The 22,533-nt window shown below is 42.0% G+C and overlaps 1 protein-coding gene across 1 annotated transcript; it reads left to right on the top strand.

Annotated features, from left to right (window-relative positions):
* Positions 1-2,181: 2,181 nt before the first annotated feature.
* Positions 2,182-15,450, top strand: PPP1R17 (protein phosphatase 1 regulatory subunit 17). Its single transcript, XM_052639234.1, has 4 exons — positions 2,182-2,263; positions 6,221-6,373; positions 7,652-7,804; positions 15,371-15,450. The coding sequence occupies exons 1-4, from the start codon at positions 2,182-2,184 to the stop codon at positions 15,448-15,450; spliced, it is 468 nt and encodes a 155-aa protein (XP_052495194.1).
* Positions 15,451-22,533: the final 7,083 nt, after the last annotated feature.

Genomic DNA, 22,533 nt, shown 5'->3' with positions numbered 1-22,533 from the left:
CCTGTAGGGAGAAAGGGCAGAAATGATTATATTGCACTTGGGCTTCATCTATCCTCATGACATCATGATGATTTAGTCACTTCCTCAAAGTCGTATAGCTTTTAGTTAAAAGACTGAGATTTAACCTAGATCTATTTGGCTTGAAAGCTCGGATTCAAATTAAATGACCAGTTATTGAGCACATAGGAGCAGCCATATGATCCAAGTGAAAAGAGCAGCTTACCATAGTTTGGAGAAGAGTGGGTACTCCCGCCAGAGAGGACCTAGAGTAGAAGGTAAGAGGTCTGTGTTGAAGTGATGATTCTGACTCTAAGTATGTAATTAATTGTGAGTGATTTTAAGCTCTTTGAGCCTCCATTTCTTTTTCTAGAAAATGAATATTTTAACTAGATCCTGCATGGGGTGACCTTCAGCCCAAAGTCTATGAAAGAGCCCATGAATTTCTGCCCAAAGAGATGAAAGATTGATTTGAGTAGGAGCACAGTCCATATCTGATGACTTTGCCTCCAGACCTCAGCCCTGAGTCCCCTCATCCCGAATGATGGTCCCATAGCTTTCTTCATGAAAGCAGATAGGAACCAGCCACCCAAGTTAGCAGTGTTCTTCCTTATGGTTCCAGGGAATTGGCAGTCTCCATACAAACACTAAAAACAATGGCCTGAATTGATTTCTGCTGAAGTCACTCAGAGCAGTCAGTCTTCTCAGAATGACACTAAAAGCTGGCTCAAGTAATCTGTTAATGGCTCCATCTGTTCCACAATGATCTCAGCTTGTAGGGGGAGAAGCCCTCTAGCCTTCCCAGAGAACATTGGCTTCTTCCTCAGAAGACAACTGAGTTGAACTAATTCTATGAGCTTGAAATGTTAACTCAATTGGTGTGTGTGTTCTTCAGCATACCAGTAATCCAAGAATCTCAAGAAAAGAGGACTAACTGGGTCATTTAAATAGCATTCCTCTTCAACCATTATTGCTATGGTAGAACATGAGTAATAAATCATCCCAAAGAAATAGAAGATAGGCAGACTCTAATGAGGATTTCCTATAAATCTCATCTAATGCATTCCTCATTCAGACCTGACATATGTCCGTTCTGAATTCCTACTCCTTGTGAACAGTGGCTACAACTAATAGCTCTGTAAAGTTCAATGGATTTGCGGTTTAGGAAAGATGGGCAATGGCAGGGGGGTGGGGCAAGAGGAAACAGATTTGCTCTAATGTCAGAAATCTCTAGGGAGAAAATAATAAAGATCTATTTCGAGACCTGGATATTTTCCTACCAGAATTGTAACATGAATAGGGAAGAAGTCTCAGTACTTCATAGTTACAAGCATGTAATGGTAGAAAATCAGAAACCTTGTTCAATGTGGATTCAAAGGAACCACTATTTCAGGAGTCTTGGGTCACTAGTGGAAGTTTGCAGAAATAGAGATATATCCAAGTGTGGCTATTTAATAAATGTGGGACTGAATAAATTAATTAAATTTTCTGATCCTCAGTTTTCTTACCTGTGAAAAGTAAAAGTGAATTCGCTCAGTCATGCCTGACTCTTTGCAACCCCATGGATAGTAGCCTGCACCAAGCTCCTCTGTCCATGCGATTTTCAAGGCAAGAGTACTGGAGTGGGTTGCCATTTCCTTCTCCAGGGAATCTTCCCAACCCAGGGATCGAACCCAGGTCTCTAACATTGTAGACAGATGCTTTACCATCTGAGCCACCAGGGAAGTTTCCATACCTGTGAAGTAGGCACAATCCTACTTTGCAGAACTCAACAACAACAACAACAAAATTCAGGCAAGATTTAATAAGATTTCCTATAACTCCCAGCTAACTCATTTCTAATTCACTTTATAAGGGTTCTTTCTAAACCCCCACAGTACTTCTGAAAGATGGCAAATATTGAACATTTGATACATGACAATTACTGACAAATCAATATCTCTGTGTGTGTATGTGTGTGTGAGTGTGATTCATCTCTTTTGGCTTAAATATGGAGTTTAGAACTTCTAGTAGCTAAGTAGAAAAAGCAGACTTCAAAATAGAATTGAATTGAGAGCATAGCAGTAAATGTTCAATAAGTATACTTATTTAATAAGTGAGTGAATAAGCGGAAGACATACTAACGGCCTTGTTTCTATACTTCTGTGGTGCTGGGGAAGAACTCCACACACCTGCTTTCCTTTGATGATGTCTGCGGAGCAAATGCAGCCTCTGGAGCTCTCAGAAGACAGACTGGACAAGCTAGACCCTTGCTGCAGCCACTTAGGTAAATGCCACAGTGTGAATGTCAGTGGCGAAAGTCAGAAAGCGGGCGTCTCTGCCATTCAGTTTGCAAGCAAGTCAGAGGGAGGTTCCCGGAAACCTGATAGTTTGAGATTTCTGCTGACAGCCAACACCAGATGGACAGGCAAATAGCCCATGGCTCTGTGGGGTCTGTCCTGTAAATATTAGCTGAAGCACTGGAGAGAAGCTCATTAGAATTTAAAAAAGAGAGAAGAGGCATTGTCCTCTTTCTCAGGTCTGACAGAGTCCCAGGCAGAGCATTTTTGAGGCCATAAATGGAGAGTGGCAGTCTAGCTTGTTTCCAGTATTTCCTGACACACTTACACCCCATGTGCAGTGCCAATAAAATATTTCAAATATCTCTCTTTGCCTATCAAGACAGAATTTTAAATAGCCTTTTTCTGCTTTATTGTCAATCTGTTTCCTTCCCAGAACTGACTTTCTGCATAACCTTTGTAATGAAAATACCAGAAACATTTCTGCCTCTCCCATTTCTAAAAATGAGACACTCAGACTTTTGATGGATGGGCCTTTTGCATATTCATAGCCTTTGTTTATGCCTCGCCTGGTTATGACTCCGTGCCCCCCACCACCTCTCCCTTCTCCCCATTTACTCTCAAGATATGTTGTACTCAGGATTTCTCCAAATATCAGGGAAATGCATTTGAAGTAAAAGTTAAAATTGAAGAAAATGTCTTGCTCTCTGTACGGTGCCCTGAGTGGCACCTTGGGGTTGAATGGTCACCCATGACTGGTCCATAGCCAGCCTGTACCTCCAGAGACCCCACAGCTGGGCAGTACCCATTCTGAGCCATTTTCATTCATTCAGCAAAGGTCTACAGTATGTATAATGTGGGGGAGATTAATTGTGCTCTGTGGTAATAAAGTTTTGAAATTACATTTTCAGCCAGGCATTGAAATACATAGTCCCTAGAGCCTGGCTTTAACCCTGTTGCCATAACCTACCAAGAGTGGAATCTTTAGCCTTTTAGCTGGCCTTCTAAACCTGTTTCCTCATTATAAATTATGGCTAAAAATACCTTTCCTTGTGGGCATGATATGAGAACTAAGTGAGATAATGTATTCAGAATGGTGAGAGTATTTAACAGCTAGTAAAACACAGGCATTGTTGAATAGGAGAAGGTATTGGTCTATCCCACACATGAAAATGAGGTGAAATCACCAAGTTGATAAGTAGCACTCGTAAAGTCCCCCTTTCATCTCCTTTCCTGTGTGCATAGAAACTTAAAATCATACAGGCCAATGCCTTACACATAGTACAATTTAAATAAGTGTTTATTAAATTGAAATGATTGGATGAAATTATTAAAATCTCCTAGGTAGAAGGAAATATTTATTACTATTGGCTGAAGAATGATGTTTTTCATTTTTGGCTATGTATTATGACCTTTTGATGATGCAGGCATAATGATGTATGGTTACTAAATATGTCTGGTGATACGTTCCTCACACATATTTGGGTATGCTCAGTCACTCCGTTGTGTCCGAGTCTTTGCAACCCTATGGATGGACTGCAGCCCGCCAGGCTCCTCTGTTCATGGGATTTCCCAGGCAAGAATACTGGAGTGGGTTGCCATTTCCTTCTCCAGGGGATCTTCCCAACCCAGGGATCGAACCCTTGTTGCCTGTGGTATCTGCATTGTACATGGATTCTTTACTGCTGAGCCACCTTGGGTTTCCTAAGACAAAGAATCATCCAGATATAATGTCCAATAGACCATAAGTAACTTGGAAACAAAGTATGTTTTACTTCTAGTTTTAGTCCTAGCTCAATGTCTGGCATATATAGTACGAGCTTAATCAACATTCGTTGAATAAACAAATGAATGAATGACACAGGCTATGTCTAGACCCATAAAACTAAAGTGAAAATGTTTGGCACATTTAATCCTCCATGTTTTAAAGAAGCTCACCTGAATGTTTTCATTAAAAAAAGAAAGAGAAAGCAAGAAAGGACAGATAAGAGGAAGGGAGGGAGGGAAGAGGGATTGAAAAGATTCAATTAGTCCCTAAATTTCCCCAAATTCATTCATAATTATAGATCTAGCCAGGCAATATCCAGGTGATAGTGAGTTTCCAGAGAAAACAGACAGTTTCATTGTTCTGCAGCTTCTTAAAATCCTGATAGAAGAGCTCTTTATACAAAATATATTTGAGTTCATTCATTCAAGCATACATTCAACAGATATCTATCCAGTTACTAAGGAGATAAAACACAAGACACCTGTCATCAAAGAGGGCAGAGAAAACATATGCATAAATAATAACTAGATTATCCTTTAAAGGTGTTACATGAGTAAAAATGCTGTGGATATTTATAAAATGAGAAAGGACATGCAGGACTAGAATTAGTGAGGTAAGATAAAGATGGGGTGGGATGAGAGGGTTGGGCTTTCCTCTGAGCCTTTGGGAAAATATTGGGGGTTAGCAATGGCCAGAGTGAACATTTTTTAAGTATTTGAAATATATCAAATGTATCAAATGATTTACCATCATCAACAAATTTAATTCTCTCTGTCTTTGTCTCTCTCACACACAAGCGTGCACACATTGACTTAATATTATCCCCATCTTATAAGTTGAGAGAATATTAAAGTTCCTAAGTATTAAGATTCCCCATCCACAAAAAAAATAAAGTCTTGCCAAGTTCTCAGAACTAACAAGAAACAGAGTCAAAATTTTAACTCATATCAGTCTAACTCCACCTAATCATTGTTTCAACATGCATTTATTGATGGGAAAAACAATTAAGAATGAAATTATCAAAAGGATATATAACCTTTAATCTCCGAGAAGGCTCTATCCAGCTCAGGAGATAGACCATTAGGGAATGAAGTGCTAAAACAATGACAGAGGAGCTCAAAGCACAGCCACAGAAACCAAAGCACAGAGGAGGAAGACAGAGCAGAAAAAATACCTTAATGGGCAAGGGGGGTATCAGATGGAATTAATTGTATACAACGACATCTGATGGACCTGATGCCAAATCCAGACTTCAAAGGCTCTGGTGAGGTAATGCAGGGAATTGGGGAGTGTAAGGAGATGAATAAGAAGATAAGAGGGCCTGGGTTGGGATAAGTAAATAGGAGAATTGTAAAGCCAGAGGGCAGTGTAAAGACCAGTGCTGAAGTGTAAGCCTTAATCATTGGTGTGACTTGACCAGCCCTAGAAATGAAAGCTGTGAGGAATAGACAGAACCTTGCTGTAAGACCAAAGCAAGAATAAGGCTCCCTACCAGCCCTTGGGCCCTCCAAAGAGAGCAAGGCCTGAGTAAAGAAAATCTAGGAGGAGCATTCTGGCACAGAGAATCTGTTTCCCAATCTGAAATGTAACTTAAACCCACTCTGTGGTTTGCTTCAGTGTATTTTAAAGTTCCTCTTTGCCCTGATTATCCATCCCATTTGAGTTCCCTCCATTTGGAGTTTTACAAAATTCTAGTTTTCCCTTTTTGGAGAAGGCAATGGCACCCCACTCCAGTACTCTTGCCTGGAAAATCCCATGGACGGAGGAGCCTGGTTGGCTGCAGTCCATGGGGTTGTAAAGAGTAGGACACAACTGAGCGACTTCACTTTCACTTTTCACTTTCATGCATTGGGGAAGGAAATGGCAACCCACTCCAGTGTTCTTGCCTGGAGAATCCCAGGGACGGGGGAGCCTGGTGGGCTGCCGTCTATGGGGTTGCACAGAGTCGGACACGACTGAAGCGACTTAGCAGCAGCAGCAGCAGTTTTCCCTTTTATTGCATATATCCATGCCTGCAAAGTCCTCCATAGAAAAGGCCAAAATCAATAAATGCTTTTCTTTTTCAGACCAAAAGATTCCTCCCTCCCATCAGATTTAACTGTAAACCAACTAGTCTGTGACTGAACCCTTGCTCATGTCATATTCTTTTTTTTTCTTTGTATCTTGTCAAAATCAGATGATCTTTCAGATCAGTTTATTAAGGATTGTGATCTCAAAAAGAAGCCTATAAAGGGGAAAAATGTACAAGTCACCCTGAATGTTGAGTCAGATCAGAAGAAACCAAGGAGAAAAGACACACCGGCCCTGCATGTTCCGCCTTTCATACCAGGTAATGGACAATGAGGTCAGTTTGCATGTCTGTAAAAGGGGACTACTGGCTTCTAGATTACTTTTTTTTTCCCTTTAATAGTTTGATATTTTTCAATCATTGGTACAGTCTCTGTATTTGTCTTAGTTACTCTAAGGAGGTCACTATAGCACAGAAATTCTAAAATATGAGTGGATAACACAATACAAGTGTACTTTAATCAATGGAAGCTGGGAGGAGTGGAGAGGCAGGCTTTGCTCCAAACAGTCATTCAGGGACTCAAGACAATGGACACCATCAGCACTTGGCTTCTAAAGTCACCGTAGGCACGGGCATCCAGCAGACCCAGAGCAGACAGAGTGGAGGGTCGGCAGGCACATGCACTTCCTTCAGTCACTTCCTCACCTGACTGCAAGGGAGGCTGAGAAATGCAGCCCAGGTCTGAGCCAGGAGCAGAACAAAACAGTCTTAGGAACAGCTAACGTGTCTCTGTAACAACCATGCATGTGACTTGTGACACCCTCTTGTTTCCAAAAGTTTTGTTTTATTTCCTCTACCCCTTCCTTCCAGGATATTTATTTAATGTCCTCTCTATTCACAACCTACTCTTAGGGAGACAGAAGAAATAGAAATTTTCCTTTCTGGAAAGAAACTTTCCGTTTTATAAAACGGAGATAAGAGAAACATAAACAGCTGAAATATGCAGTAAGAGAGAACATCATAAAGGAGGCCTTAGATAAGGACCCTGGGAGCTCAGTTTGGCCTATGAACTGTAGACTGGTTTTCTAGAGGAGGCTGTTTTTAGAGAGTTTGTGCATAATGGAGAGAACGTTCATGTGTAGAAGAGGGGAGAGGAGGCAGGTGGTGGAAGCAGAGAACTAGTTAAGCCAGTGAAGAACATAGTAGCACGTAGCTTATGGAACAGCAAATGCCCCATCATTCTAGCAAGGGTAGGCTTCAGCAGCAGACAAAACTCAGCTCAATTCCTCCAGCACATCTTTGCCTCACTTTCCTCAGCAAAGTAACAGTGGTAGTATTAAAAAACCTCACGTTTCTGTGAGGCTAAAATGAAATCAGTCATGTAAAAACCCTTTGTATAAAGCATGTTATCTAGTGTAGCCTCCATAGATATAATTCTTATGATAAAGAACCTGCTTTTATTAAGATATTTGAAAAGTTGATTATTAAGATGATGTTTGCACATCACCAGATGCATGTGCAAATATGGACACACTGTCCTAGTGTTCTGAGACATATGTGTTTGACCCTGTTTCTCCCTCTGTTCTCCTAACTATGCAGATGTCCTTTCAGAACATTTAATTACAAGATACGATGTCCAAGACATACAACCAAAGGGCAAAATGAGTCCAGTTCTTCAAAACACTGACCTGGAACAGAAAAAGCCAAGGAGAAAAGACACACCTGCCCTGCACGTGTCCCCTTTTGCAGCAGGTAAAAGAGCTGGTGCAGGGCCTTTGCAAGGGGTGATGGGAACAGGTCAAGAGCCTTACCATCTGGAGTGCCACAGGCTCAGCCTTTGTCCTGGCCCAGCAGTCTGTGTCTTGCAGGAATGTTCACGGGAGGAATATTTACTGCTGCCTCTCAGGTTTGCCTTCCTTGGCAGTTTACCTGGGGCTGGCAGAGCATAACTCATGCTTCAGCAGAACTGATCAGATCCACTGAGTCAATAAAATAGAAATGTCAGTGGGTCCTTGAAAAGAATTTAAATACCCTCCTCCCCAGTCACCCAGGGATCTTGCATCCTATGACTGAGAGTTGGTTCTCCCAAAACACCTGGATATATTGACCAAATCCTCAAAATAAGAGAGAGGGAGGGAGAGAGAGAGAGCTGCAGAAATAATGATAGCTCTTTCTATGTGAGTCAAATCAAACCAAAAAATCTTGCTGAACTATGGGCACAGTCCCTCACTATAGGGCAGCCAGTGTGTGAGGTATAGTCTTGTCCCTGAGAATTTTAGGTACAAGTTGGGAAATTGGGGAATGAGACAAGTAAGTCATGGTCAGAGTATAAGATGGGAGTGTGTGTGTTTGTTTTATATAGATAGTCTGGGGTAGGAGAATGGCAGAGGAGAAAATGCACTAAGATTTATTGAAAGCCTACTAAATGTTAGGTACTGGATTTGGTATGTCTCATGGATTTTCAAAAAATCAACTGAATAACACAATGAAGTAGATACCATCTCACTTTACAGATATAGAGATTGAGAGAGGATTTAAGTAACTTAGCTACTCTAAAATCTTTTGTTGATGAAATTGATGGATGGATAGCTGATTAGCTAATTGATGATGGGATGATTAGAAGGACTGATGAATGGATCAAATTATGCTCATGATCAAACACTGTTATGTGACAGAGCTGGGGCTCCAATCCAGGTCTGTCTCTTCTGTGAGCAGTTTTTCATTGTATCACGCTATGGTTTGGACCTATAGCAATCCAGAAGGGACACTTTTGGGAGACGATGAGATCTAGTCATTATTATAAGACTGTATTTTCGCATGATTTCATCTAATAACAAAATTGAAAGATGGTTCAGAAGACATCATGAAAAGGCAATCAGGGGAGCAGATGGTTGCTGATTTCTGGGAAAAGCCAGACAAAGAGGCATGAAGCATGAGGAGGCACTTGTCTGGAGAAATGGACTGAGGACCCATTCATAGGCTGTGAATCTGCCTTAGACATGCTTCTCATAGGTTTCATGCATCCCTACCTGCCCCTTGATCCTCAAATCTATCACGTGTTTCCTCCAAGCTCTGCCTTTGTCCACCTTACGGAGAAGCCAATGGCACCCCACTCCAGGACTCTTGCCTGGAAAGTCCCATGGACGGAGGAGCCTGGTGGGCTGCCATCCATGGGGTCACTGAGGGTCGGACACGCCTGAAGCGACTTAGCAGCAGCAGCAGCCACTTCTTACAACAGCCAGCTCTAGGTCTCTACCAACAGACACCTCCAAGTCCAGAATGAATCTTTTTAATTCTAAACCTTTTTTTTTTTAATTCGAGCTGGATGTGCAAATACCAAGACTCTGTCCTCTCTTTTAGTATTGTCCTTATCTTTCATTGCTGTTACTGTAGCTGTTATTTAATGTACTTACATCTAAGACATTTTTGATGAACTCATTAGAAATGGCCTGGGATTGCCTTGTGTTGCTGGTATTGACCTTAATAACTGGTCCAGTCCCTCCTATGTAGCCCCCACTCCATAAGTATCTGTTGATTTGGTATTCTATTTGGCAATCATGATTCAGTGTTTCACGTTCTCCATTAAGAGACTATTTTCTGCTCATTCATGTATTTACTTTTACTAAAGTCCTTCTAGGGGAAGACTTGGAAGAGGAACAAAACTGTTTATGGGCAGAGAGTTACTTTAGTGTACAGCGCTGAACATGGGCTTTGGAGTCAGAAAGCTGTAGGCTTGATCTCTGGTTCTGCTTCATTCTAGCTTAATGACTTTGGGCAACTAACATAAACTAGAAGAGCCTCCTTTATTTTATCCATCTCTCAAAGAAAAACCATAAAACCCATCTTCCCACATTGCTAACAGACTTAAAGTGTATAAAGTACTTAGCACACTTCCTGGCTTATTGAAAGACTTCAGTAAACATTAGTTTGTCTCCATCCTCTTTTCAACATTATATTCTTTGAAATGCTAAACCATTTCTAAAGGTGAGAATGTTTTTAGCCACAGTGTTTTACCTCTCCATGGAAAGCTGCTGATTCAAGGAACTTCCTAAAATGTTGAGCTCTATTTCTCTGGCAATGGAGGCTCCCTACATCCCTAAATCGATCTTCTAAGAGAACAAGATTCCTGCACAAATAAAAAATGTTTATCAAACTGTGCAGAGTACACAAGAGTGTTGGGGGAGGGGTTGCTGTATAGTCACAGACTATACACATTATTGAATTCCTTGAATCAGCAAATCTCTGTCTTGCAAGTATTTGCAATTATCATGTTCTATGATTCCAGCTTTTATTAGCATATTAGCTGAAGTACTTTATTTTTGAAGAGCCTTTTAGTATCTAAAGATTTGGCAGTAATCGAAATGTTAGTTAAGCTGATAAGGATAGAGCCTTCAGCAGATGTTTAGAGAGACTCACATTGGTTTTAATAAGGATGTTGAGAGGAATTCACAGAAAAATGCTCTCCAGAGACATCTCCTCTCATTAGCCCTTGGCAAGGGAAGGCTGGACAAGGATTCACTCTCTCCTTTAAATTTCCAGCTAACTACCTTCATTCCCCGAGGTTAACAAGCTTTTGTGACAGATTCCAATCACCAGACAACTCCTCTGAGCAGTAAGGAGTCATCTTGGGCTTCCTCTCCAGTTTTGCTCTCAGTGTGATCCAAGGTTGCCAGGGCCAAAGAGCTGCAGGGCAGGGAGCATTGGGTTAGGACTGGTCAGATCTGAGTAGCCAAGATCCGCTTAAGAATCTTTAGTTGAGATCTGTGGCAAAAGAAACCGGAGAAAGTAATGAACAATTTGGCTGAAAGTCTTGAAGAGAAGCCTCCTAGGTAATTGACCCATGAACTGTGAACACTTGGAGATCAAAGCTCAATATTGTACTTGTAGAAAGGAGACTGACGTGTCCTTTGAAAGTGATGTCTCTTCTGTCCTGCCAAGAAGAGGGCACTTTCTCTGATGTGGTTGACCAGGAATGGTGGTGTCTTAGGTCTGACTGCCGTAGATCCACACACATCTGTGATGCAGGTGACCCCCTTTGGATGGTGCTCTGGCTGGGATCATGACTGAAGACAGCTTACTGCAGAACTAATTGACACTTTAGAGGTCTTGGACTGACAGCTTCAGCCTTAAAACACATCAGGTTCTGAGAAGGAGCCAAGTTCCCTAAACTTGCCTACAGAAAGAGTGGAAGGGAAAGCGTTAACATTTTCTAAATCCCTACTATATTCCAAGTCTTGTGCTGCTGCTGCTGCTGCTAAGTCGCTTCAGTCGTGTCCAACTCTGCGCCCCCATAGACGGCAGCCCACCAGGCTCCCCCATCCCTGGGATTCTCCAGACAAGAACACTGGAGTGGGTTGCCAGTTCCTTCTCCAATGCGTAAAAGTGAAAAGTGAAAGTGAAGTCGCTCAGTCGTGTCCCACTCTTCGCGACCCCATGGACTGCAGCCGACCAGGCTCCTCCATCCATGGGATTTTCCAGGCAAGAGTACTGGAGTGGGGTGCCATTGCCTTCTCTGAGTCTTATGCTAGATATTAGAATATCCTCTGAGACTCTCATAGTTTTGTAGGACATACAGATGTCTTGCCCAACAATTCCTACAATGTGAAAAATATTTTAACAGAGGTTCATGTAAAGTGTGAAAGTGTTAGTCACTCAGTCATGTCTGACTCTTCGTGACCCCATGGACTGTGGCCCACCAGCCTCCTCTGTCCATGGAATTCTCCAGGCAAGGATACTGGAGTGGGTTGCCATTTCCTACTCTGGGGGATATTTCTGACCCAGGGAACGAGCCCAGGTTTCCTGCACTGCAGGCAGATTCTGTACCATCTGATCCACCAAGGAAGTCCTCATGTAAGGTGTGGTTGAAGCCAAAAAGAATGTTGGACTAGATCTTTCCTGATGGGATCACCTCCTGTGATGGATACAAAGTATGTTTCCTCCAGTTTTACAGATGAATAAACTGAGAGTCACACAGGTTGAGTGACCTGCTCCAAACTGAATGAATGGCCATTGAAAGCAAAGTTTTCCAGCTCTAAAGCACATTGCTTTGATAACACACCTTTGTTTCTACAGGAAAATGTGAGGATCATGACGAGTTAAGCCAGTTAAACCAGACTAGTGTTTATCAAAATCCATTCATCTTTAAATGACCAAAGGCAATAAAATGAAGAATCAAGAGTAAGAACATAGAGATGACATATAAATGCTACTGATTTAAACCTCATTCTAAGCAATGAGATCCAAGAAATCAAGAGTGTGACAAGTTACCACATTTTTTTTTTCATTATAAGACATTATAAGTGAATGCTTAACTACACTAATATAAATGTTAGTTCACTTTCCATTTGAAACTATCTCCTGTGTCCCTGTGGAAAGCCTAGACTACTTTGGGAAGGGCTGACCTCTTCCCTTCCCTGAAATCTCAGTACTTTTTTCCCCCTGCCCAGATGCTTGTATAACTTGGTGTCAAGGATACTAAAAATAACCAGAAAGTTGAATTTAGAACATGTAGAGGAACCAGAGGTCAAAATGCCAACATCCAGTGGATCATCAAAAAAGTAACAGAGTTCCAGAAAAACATCTATTTCTGTTTTATTGATTATGCCAAAGCCTTTGACTGTGTGGATCACAATAAACTGTGGAAAATTCTGAAAGAGATGGGAATACCAGACCACCTGACCTGCCTCCTGAGAAATCTATATGCAGGTCAGGAAGCAACAGTTAGAACTGGACATGGAACAACTGACTGGTTCCAAATAGGAAAAGGAGTACGTCAAGGCTTATTCTGTCACCCTGCTTATTTAACTTATATGCAGAGTACATCATGAGAAACGCTGGACTGCATGAAGCACAAGCTGGAATCAAGATTGCCGGGAGAAATATCAATAACCTCAGGTATGCAGATGATACCGCCTTTATGGCAGAAAGTGAAGAAGAACTAAAGAGCCTCTTGATGAAAGTGAAAGAGGAGAGTGAAAAAGTTGGCTTAAAGCTCAATATTCAGAAAACAAAGATTATGGCATCTGGTCCCATCACTTCTTGGGAAATAGATGGGGAAACAAAGGAAATAGTGAGAGACTTTTATTTTAGGGGGCTCCAAAATCACTGCAGATGGTGACTGTAGCCATGAAATTAAAAGACTCTTGCTCCTTGGAAGAAAAGCTATGACCAACTTAGATAGCATACTAAAAAGCAGAGACATTACTTTGCCCACAAAGTTCCATCTAGTCAAAGCTATGGTTTTTCTAGTAGTCATGTATGGATGTGAGAGTTGGACCATAAAGAAAGCCGAGCACCAAAGAATTGATGCTTTTGAACTGTCGTGTTGGAGAAGACTCTTGAGGGTCCCTTGCACTGCAAGGAGATCCAACCAGTCCATCCTAAAGGAAATCAGTCCTGGGTGTTCATTGGAAGGACTGATGTCGAAGCTGAAGCTCCAATACTTTGGCCACCTGATGTGAAGAGCTGACTCATTTGAAAAGTCCCTGATGCTGGGAAAGATTGAAGGCAGGAGGAGAAGGGGATGACAGAGGATGAGATAGTTGGATGGCATCACCAACTCAATGGACATGAGTTTGAGCAGGCTCTGGGAGTTGGTGATGGACAGGGAAGCCTAGCGTGCTACAGTTTATGAGGTTGCAAAGAGTCAGACATGACTGAGTGACTGAAATGACTGTCCACTTTGAATTCACCCAAAATTGAATTAATGTGAAGAAATATCAAGGAAGGAAGGACTGGATACTTGGGAACTCAGCATGGCTAACTCTGTGTTCTCTTACCAAGATAGCCTACATTCCAAGTAAAAATTCAAACTTCTGTGTGGCTGGTATATGAGAAAATATCTCCCACAGTGTTTCATAAGTGATTTATGCAAAAGCCTTAGTTTCAACCAGATTCCTGAAATTGTTTTTCTCCTCCAATAAATATCAGCTAATTGGTAAAGAACCCATATGAACAAACTAGCGACTGAATCAAATAAATACTCATTAAGATCAAAGCATAGTTTTCATTAATTTGCTACTGTTGAATGGAGTTCAGTGTTGTAAAAAGGCCTCTTGTGGTGCACAGCTTCCCTCCCTTAAGTTTCGATCTTTATGAAATGCTTCATGAACGGAAAGGTCTCTAATTACGGAAAGGGTGGGGGATTATGCAAGGCAGTGGTGGGAAAACAAAGCTGATAGATTGAGTGAGATGATAGAAAGCATGGACGACTGGCCTTGGATCACAGCTCCCTTTCCTTTTATTAAAATGACCCCATTTCATAACTCACAGGATGAGCAGAACCACCCAGACCTTGAATGGCCTGTTCTGTGTTGACCCGTCCAGAAAATGGTGCTCAGGCTTCTGAATTCCGCAGATCAGTAAACTTTTAAAGCAAGATATTGTGGGGTCTAAAAGGGGGATCACAACTTTGAGCTTTGCATAGTGAGGCTGCTGACAATACAGCCATCAGATATCCCTAAAATTTCATAAAAGAAAGAATACTTTAATCCCTTAAAGAAGAGAAAGAATTGTTTTAAAATAAGGACAATTTTTTAAACTAGAGCCATAGAGCTGTATGAAAAAATTCACTGCATTTTTCTTATTTTCTCATTTTGCTCTAAACCACATGAACTTTTTCAATCTACTAGCACTGGCATTCGGAAATGGCACGTTCAGAGTCTCAGTTCAGTATTTTCCCCAGATGTTAGTAAAATACGTGTAGTTTGACTTCATGAGATTTACCAGTTCTTTTATAAGGGAAAATAAACTAGCAAATGGTACAAGCAAAGGAAACACCAAGTTGCTCACAGGTGTAGCACTGTGCTAAGCATTATTTCATACTTCTTATTTAATTGTCAACATAACCCTTACTATAAGCATTAATGCCCTCATTTTACATACAAAAAAATTTCAATCTGAAAGTGTAATCTGGCCCAGTACAAATTAAGTGAGTGGTAGAATGAGAAATCCAAAGCGGTTAGACTCCCAAATTTGTTCGTTTTCCATCCTAATTGCTGCAAGCATAATTGCAGAATGTAGAGAAGGGGGTGAAGGTTGCCTGTGGCTCCCAGGCTGAGCATCTCTTCTAATCAGAGCAGTATTCTCATTGAGCCACAGCTCCTCTGGGAAAGCCAAATAAGGCCACTCCGCGCCCTCTCTCCCTCTCTCTCTCTCTCTCTCTCTCTCTCTCTCTCTCTGTTGGCATCTTTAGCAGTTAGCTTTGCAGCCACGGAAACTTTTCGGGGTTGCCATGCTCCTGTGAACTGTCTATGCTGTAAAGTCATCTAATATTTTAATTAGAGGTGCTTAATTGCAGATCTGTGCTTTGTTTTTCAGGTGTGACACTGCTCAGGGACGAGAGACCCAAAGTGATTGTGGAAGATGATGAAAAAGATGGTGACAAGATGTCTATTTAAAGACATTTCCCCTGAGGCCACTTGTAAATAGGTTAGATTGGCTCCCTATGGCAATCTAGCAAAAAATGGGCTTGTATTAGCTCTCGTTTTGTCACAGTCCAGGCATCTTTAACATCCAGGCACCTCTTCCCCAGGAGGCACACTGTATCAGATCGCCAGTCACCTCTTTGTCTCTACTTTCTTAAATCTAGTTTCAATCCCACTGCTTGAACTTTCATTTTTCTGATGAAAAGTGGAAAGAAAGCAGACCGTCTTAGACTTGGTAGATAATAGGGAAAGCTTTAGTGCTCAGCCTCTGCATCAGTTCATGGAGCAAAGAACATGGATAACACGGGAACTCTATAGTTTTTGGTTTGTGCTGCCATGTGGACTTGACTTCACATCATTCAACACCAGTTCAAGTGGGGGTTCCCTCGTGCCAATTAGGGAAGAGAATGTTTGGGTTCTAACCCACTGATTGCTTTGGAGAACATAGTCTTTTATCTCTTTTATCCTCTCTCAAGAGTCCAAGTGTCTCTGGTTACATACCTAACTATGAGCCTTGTAACTGATACCCCTTAGGGTGTAAGTAATATGTGAGCTGGGAGAGTCAACCTAGGCAACCATGCCTTGGCTGAAAACACCACACACAGAGAGTGTTCGTCTATCTGGAGAGCTTAGCAATATACTCTAGTTATTTTTTAAAAACTTAACCATGTTGACCTGAAATTTTGTGTGTTGTGTCACAAATGAACCTTTACTAATGATGGATAGAATACCAATATTCATGATGAATTTACTTTTTAAAAAGTTAAATAAGATCAATGGGAGGCCATTCCTATACTTCTGGCAGTCTCACTTGTTTAGACCCCAGTAAGCTTTCATGGGTGAGAGGGGAAGGTATGGTCTTGGCTAGTAAGCAGGAGTCTATGCATAACCCTGGTGGCAGCCTGCAGTCTGTGGATGTGGTGGAAAGGCTTTCTGTCCAAGGGCCTCATCCTCTGGGTGATGGACATGGGGAAAGATGAAAGCTATTATGCAAAGGTATTTGGGTGGATATTCAAAGAAATGCTGGCTGAAAGCAATCATTTGGAAGCTTTGTTTACACTCTGATTCTATCAGTTTGTTAATCCTTTCTGTCTTTCTATCCTTCTCACAAACATGGAAAAGATGCAGGACCCTGCTAGTAATAAAGATGCTTCTGGTAACAGGATGCATCTCTGTGCACATTTCTCCTAAACTATCCTATTTTTTTTCACAGGAAGAAGAGGTTGCAAGAGAGACTTGAGAATTGTCATGTTTGTTTTTAACTCACAGAGATTTTTAAATGTTTCAACCAACCATTAATATTTAATAATCCAATCAGGAGAGTTTACATAAAATCCTAGATTTCCAGATTCTCTTGAAAAAAACACCTCAAGATCTGGCCGCCTGAGCCTGATTTAGAAGCAAAGTGACTGTCAGTGGGTACTAAGCACCAGTCCTTTTAGGAGAAAATACATTCTCCAGCTCACCATCTGCCCCACCAGGTGTATTTCTCCCTCTGACTTCACCCTCCAGCCTCCACTTTTGAGTCTGGAAGCCCTGGTGGTGATCCTTACTTCGTGTCCCTAAGGATCTCTCCCTCTTTGATCCAGTACTCACTCCGCACTCACAGCTTTGGGAGGAGCGGAATAAAACTGTGGCCAGGATGACAGCTGAAGCATAAGTGGTGAAACAAGCCACCATATCTCTCAAAAGCAACATGCAATTACAGGTATTAGATAAACAGGGTTACATTAGCACCAAGGGATTCTTAGAAAGAAAACACAGATGAATATCATCCTATCAGCTTCTCTGTACACGCCTGGCATACCTGAAGCCATGCCCACAGGGTGTGCTCAGTAAACTCGCAGGTGCTCAGAAAAGCCCTCCTCCTTTCTGACTTCCTGGAATGGGGTGGAAAGTAGACTGGCAGTTGTAGAGACAAAGGTCTTGAGTTCTTGCCCTGAATGTGCAACATTGAGCAAGACCTTAGAATTCTCTGAGTCTGTTTCTTTATCATGAAAATGAAGGAATAATCCTCACTTTACCCTCACAGTCTGAGAATTACATAAGGTATTAATAACAACATATGGCAAAGGGTATAGTAAGCTCTATTCATCTGTAACAGGATACTTTTAAGATGTATTCAGAATATGGACTGTGCCTTTTCTATTGACAAATCCCCATTGCCTGGTTATTAAGTCACTGGACTTAATTGTGAAATTTAATCACAGCCTCTGAAGAAGTACTGCAAGAGGGAATCCTGTCCCCTTAACTGAAAGATTAGTCCTTCTCTTTCCAGGAAGATGGTCTTTGTAATACTCCCAGCCTCAAAGAAGCACTCACAGAAATGGTGAGGGACAATGCTAGTCAGAACATCTCAGCAACCCTGGATGTCAGTGGGAAATTTGGATTGAAACCAAGTCTCCCTCACTTCCCTTGATGCATGTGGCCCTTTTCTGAGCAGATAAATTAGAAGTTTAATGATTACAGTTACATTTGGATTAAAGTAGTTTTCAATACATTTTGAATAACTTCCCTCCAGCTAAATAACTGTCATATTAAGAAAACAGGAGCATTACATGGTAGCCTATTCAGAAAGAAGGCCCAGATTAAAGGCAATCCCAACAGAACTGGTAAATCAGCTGGCCTTTTGTTCACTCTGAAGGCACCTATCCCAAGCCCAGGCTGCCTGGGAGGAGGAGTGACTAGACAGGAAACCTCAGCTGTCTTTCACAAAACCCACACAGCACTGGTGTCTTCATCTAGATCCAGATCCTCTTTAAAAGCTGCTTTCTGAGTTCACACGGTTCAGTTCAGTCACTCAGTCGTGCCCGACTCTTTGCAACCCCATGGATTGCAGCATGCCAGGCTACCCTGTCCATCACCAACTCCTGAGCTTGCTCTAACTCATGTCCATCGAGTCTGTGATGAGTTCACATAGATGCTTACTCCTTGGAAGAAAAGTTGTGACCAACCTAGATAGCATATTCAAAAGCAGAGACATTACTTTACCGACTAAGGTCCGTCTAGTCAACGCTATGGTTTTACCTGTGGTCATGTATGGATGTGAGTGTTGGTCTGTGAAGAGAGCTGAGTGCCGAAGAATTGATGCGTTTGAACTGTGGTGTTGGAGAAGACTCTTGAGAGTCCCTTGGACTGCAAGGCGATCCAACCAATCCATTCTTAAGGAGATCAACCGGGGGATTTCTTTGGAAGGAATGATGCTAAAGCTGAAGGTCTAGTACTTTGGACACCTCATGCGAAGAGTTGACTCATTGGAAGAGACTCTGATGCTGGGAGAGATTGGGGGCAGGAGGAGAAGGGGATGACAGAGGATGAGATGGCTGGATGGCATCATGGACTCGATGGACGTGAGTCTGAGTGAACCCTGGGAGATGGTGCTGGAGAGGGAGGCCTGGCGTGCTGTGATTCATGGGGTCACAAAGAGCTGGACAAGACTGAGAGACTGAACTGAATGCTTAATTATCACCTGGAAAGGCAGAGGCGGATGCTGACAAGATGTGGATAGGACCATAAAGGACTCCAGCAGTTTCCTTTTAAACACCCTTAAATGAATTTTCCCTCCCTAGCCTGTGTTGTCCGTACTGTTTTCTTAAAACAAGGATAGACTGAGATGGCATGTGGCCGTGAGAGTAGGTTGATGGAGCAATTACTTTCCCTAGCTACAGGATGGAGGTGTAGACTCTCTGTCATCTAGTGTGAATGAAGCTCCCGTGAAACTTGTAGCTTCTAAGTGCGAGTTACTCAGCAAACTCCCGAAGGCAGTGAATGAATGCACAGAAAACAGATGGACTGAAAATCTCCTCCTCCTGAACACAGGCTTGCCTTTGAATTGGTTTGAAATATCACCTCTATAGCAGTTCAGAACATAGTAAGGACCATAATCCCTGACCCCAAAACTCAAGGCAGGAGACTCTCCACAGATATCTGTATTCATAGGGGAAATAATGTAGTATTTGAAATGAGTTCTGCCATTGAAGAATCCAAGATATCAACTTGCCTTTCTTAATAAGAGAAGGATAGGTATTTCCTAACTTGCAGTAGCATGTCCTTCTTCCAAGTTCTTTCAGGAGACTTGTTGAGAAGAAGCAAAAAATGGAAGATAATTGGGCTCAACCAATCCAATATCACTCTTCCAATCTGGTGCCAAATGTGAGCTTTGAGAGTTGAATGAAAAACAGTGAACCATAAATCTTCATGTCCTTGCAATTAAGTGTTAGAACTTCAGAAAAACAGTATTTATCCATCAAATCATATATAAACTATATGTAAAATGTATTATTTAGTCATTACTTAAATAATGTCCTTCATGAAAAGAAGAGTGTTCTCTGTGCCCTTGTATGTGTTCAATCATTTTCCCCTATCATCCCATTTGATCCTCAAAGCAATTATAAGAAAACTAAATAACCAAGGAAATTGACATAGAGGAGGAGCCAGCATGGGAATTCAGGCTTCTGTACTCATGTGTGCTGTGGTCCTGGCAGTTGGATATGGAAGAATGACTGCTGTGTACAACCTTCTGCAGCTCCTAGCTGCCAGGCACCCAGGGTAGCTCCTACAGGCTTGTCATGGGTCCTGGGATCACCTTAGAAGGAAAGTGTCTGAAATGCTCTCTGGTGTAAGTAGAGTCAAGATTGTGCCCTTCCTGAGGTTCTATAACCAGAGTTTTTATACCAAACTGATCTTCAATTATCAGCCTGGGGCTGCTGAACCGCAGTAATGATGTACACAAAGTCAGATTAGGAGACAGTAGTTGGAAAGGTGTGTGAAACCAGGTTATGAGGTGGGGAGGATGTGGAGTGGGGGAGAGGCTGAGCCCAGTGGTAGATGTAGGTTCTGGAATCTTAAATATCTGAGTCCTCTCTTCTGCGATTTCTCTAACATCTTACCAGAAAGGCTTCCTTCTGGCAGCCTGGCATTCCCTTCCCCCTGAACATTTTGCAGCTCCCAGCTACCCCCAGCACTCAAGAGGATACATGCTAGTGAGAGTCTTGAAAGTTAAAACTGATTGCTGGAATTAAAAGATGAACATTAATAACACAAGAATACCTATTTCAGGAAGTTCAAAAAGGAAGACTTCCCGCAGTTCTCATGCTGACAAGGTTGTCCTTCAATGCTGAGTGACTGGCACAACTCTTCCTCCCCTGGTCAGCACTATTATAGTTTCTTGATGCCAGAGTCTCACATGTGCCAGGAAACACAGACTTTTCCTTGATCCGTTTCCTCCATCCTCTCCCTAGTCACATGTTGCTCTCCCTCCCTATCCCACTGCATGAGCATGCGGCTCTGTGCTCTGTTTGACAGACAGTAGTTGGAACAAGAATGAATCTCACATTCACTGAAACAAACCATCACACATAGGAAGGGCTTGAGGCATACCAGCCAACACCCATTGCTCTAAGGCATCTGCTCAGAAAGAAAACAAGTACCATGGCCTATCCTGCTTTCCCTAAGCCCCATAACCCCATAGAAAAGTGGCATGCTTCCCAACTGACAAAGAATTAATCTCAAAAATATACAAGCAACTCCTGCAGCCCAATTCCAGAAAAATAAGTGACCCAATAAAAAAATAGACCAAAGAACTAAACAGACATTTCTCCAAAGAAGACATACAGATGACTAACAAACACATGAAAAGATGGTCAACATCAGTCATTATCAGAGAAATGCAAATCAAAACCACAATGAGTTACCATCTCACGCCAGTCAGAATGGCTGGTATCAAAAAGTCTACAAACAATAAATGCTGAAGAGGGTGCGGAGAAAAAGGAACCCTCCTACACTGTTGGTGGGAATGCAAACTAGTTCAGCCACTATGGAGAACAGTGTGGAGATTCCTTAAAAAACTGGAAATAGAACTGCCATATGACCCAGCAATCCCACTGCTGGGGATACACACTGAGGAAACCAGAATTGAAAGAGAACACATGTACCGCAATGTTCATCACAGCACTGTTTATATTAGCCAGGATATGGAAGCAACCTAGATGTCCATCAGCAGACGAATGGATAAGAAAGCTGTGGTACACATACACAATGGAATATTACTCAGCCATCAAAAAGAATGCATTTGAATCTGTTCTAATGAGGCGGATGAAACTGGAGCCTGTTATACAGAGTGAAGTAAGTCAGAAAGAAAAACACGAATACAGTGTACTAACGCATATATGTGGAATTTAGAAAGATGGTAACGATGACCCTATATGTGAGACAGCAAAAGAGACACAGATGTATAGAACAGACTTTTGGACTTTGTGGGAGAAGGTGAAGGTGGGATGATCTAAGAGAATAGCATTGAAACATATATTATCATATGTGAAACAGATCGCCAGTCCAGGTTTGAGGCATGAGACAGGGTACTCAGGGCTGGTGCACTGGGATGACCCTGAGGGATGGGATCGGGAGGGAGGTGGGAGGGAGGTTCAGGATGGGGAACACATGTACACCCATGGCTGATTCATGTCAATGTATGGCAAAAAACACCAGAATATTGTCAAGTACTTAGCCTCCAATTAAGATAAATAAATAAAAACAAATAAAATTTTTTTAAAAAGATAAGTGTCATGCTTCTATTATCCAGTGTTTGGGGGATGATTTTTTTTTCTTTTTTAAATTTTGTGTATTTAGTTTCTTGGTTGTGCTGGATCTTTGTTGCTTTGCGCGGGCTTTCTCCAGTTGAAGCAAGTGGGGGCTACTCTTCGTTGTGGGGTATGGGCTTCTCATTGCTGTGGCTTCTCTGCTTGCAGGAATGAGACTTTAGAGTGTGCAGGCTTCAGTAGTTGCAGCACCTGGGCTCAGCAGTTGTGGCCACGGGCTTAGTTGCTCCACACCATGTGGAATCTTCCCAGACCAGGGATCGAATCTGTGTAACCTGCATTTCAAGGCAGATTTTTATCCATTGTGCCAACTAGGGGGATGCTTTTGTTGAAGGGAAATCATATTGAGAAGGCCAGTATATAGAACACGTAGAATGTGAGGCACTAAGTGGGAGTAGTGTATTAGAGGGAAGCCCCACGTTTCTTCCCTCCTTCCTTTCTCTTCCCCATCACTTCCCTT

This window comes from Budorcas taxicolor, chromosome 4 (genome assembly GCF_023091745.1).
Source record: "Budorcas taxicolor isolate Tak-1 chromosome 4, Takin1.1, whole genome shotgun sequence".
In the NCBI taxonomy this organism is placed as follows: domain Eukaryota; kingdom Metazoa; phylum Chordata; class Mammalia; order Artiodactyla; family Bovidae; genus Budorcas; species Budorcas taxicolor.
Note: the sequence above shows the minus strand (reverse complement) of the source record. Positions and strands in the feature narration are given on the sequence as shown.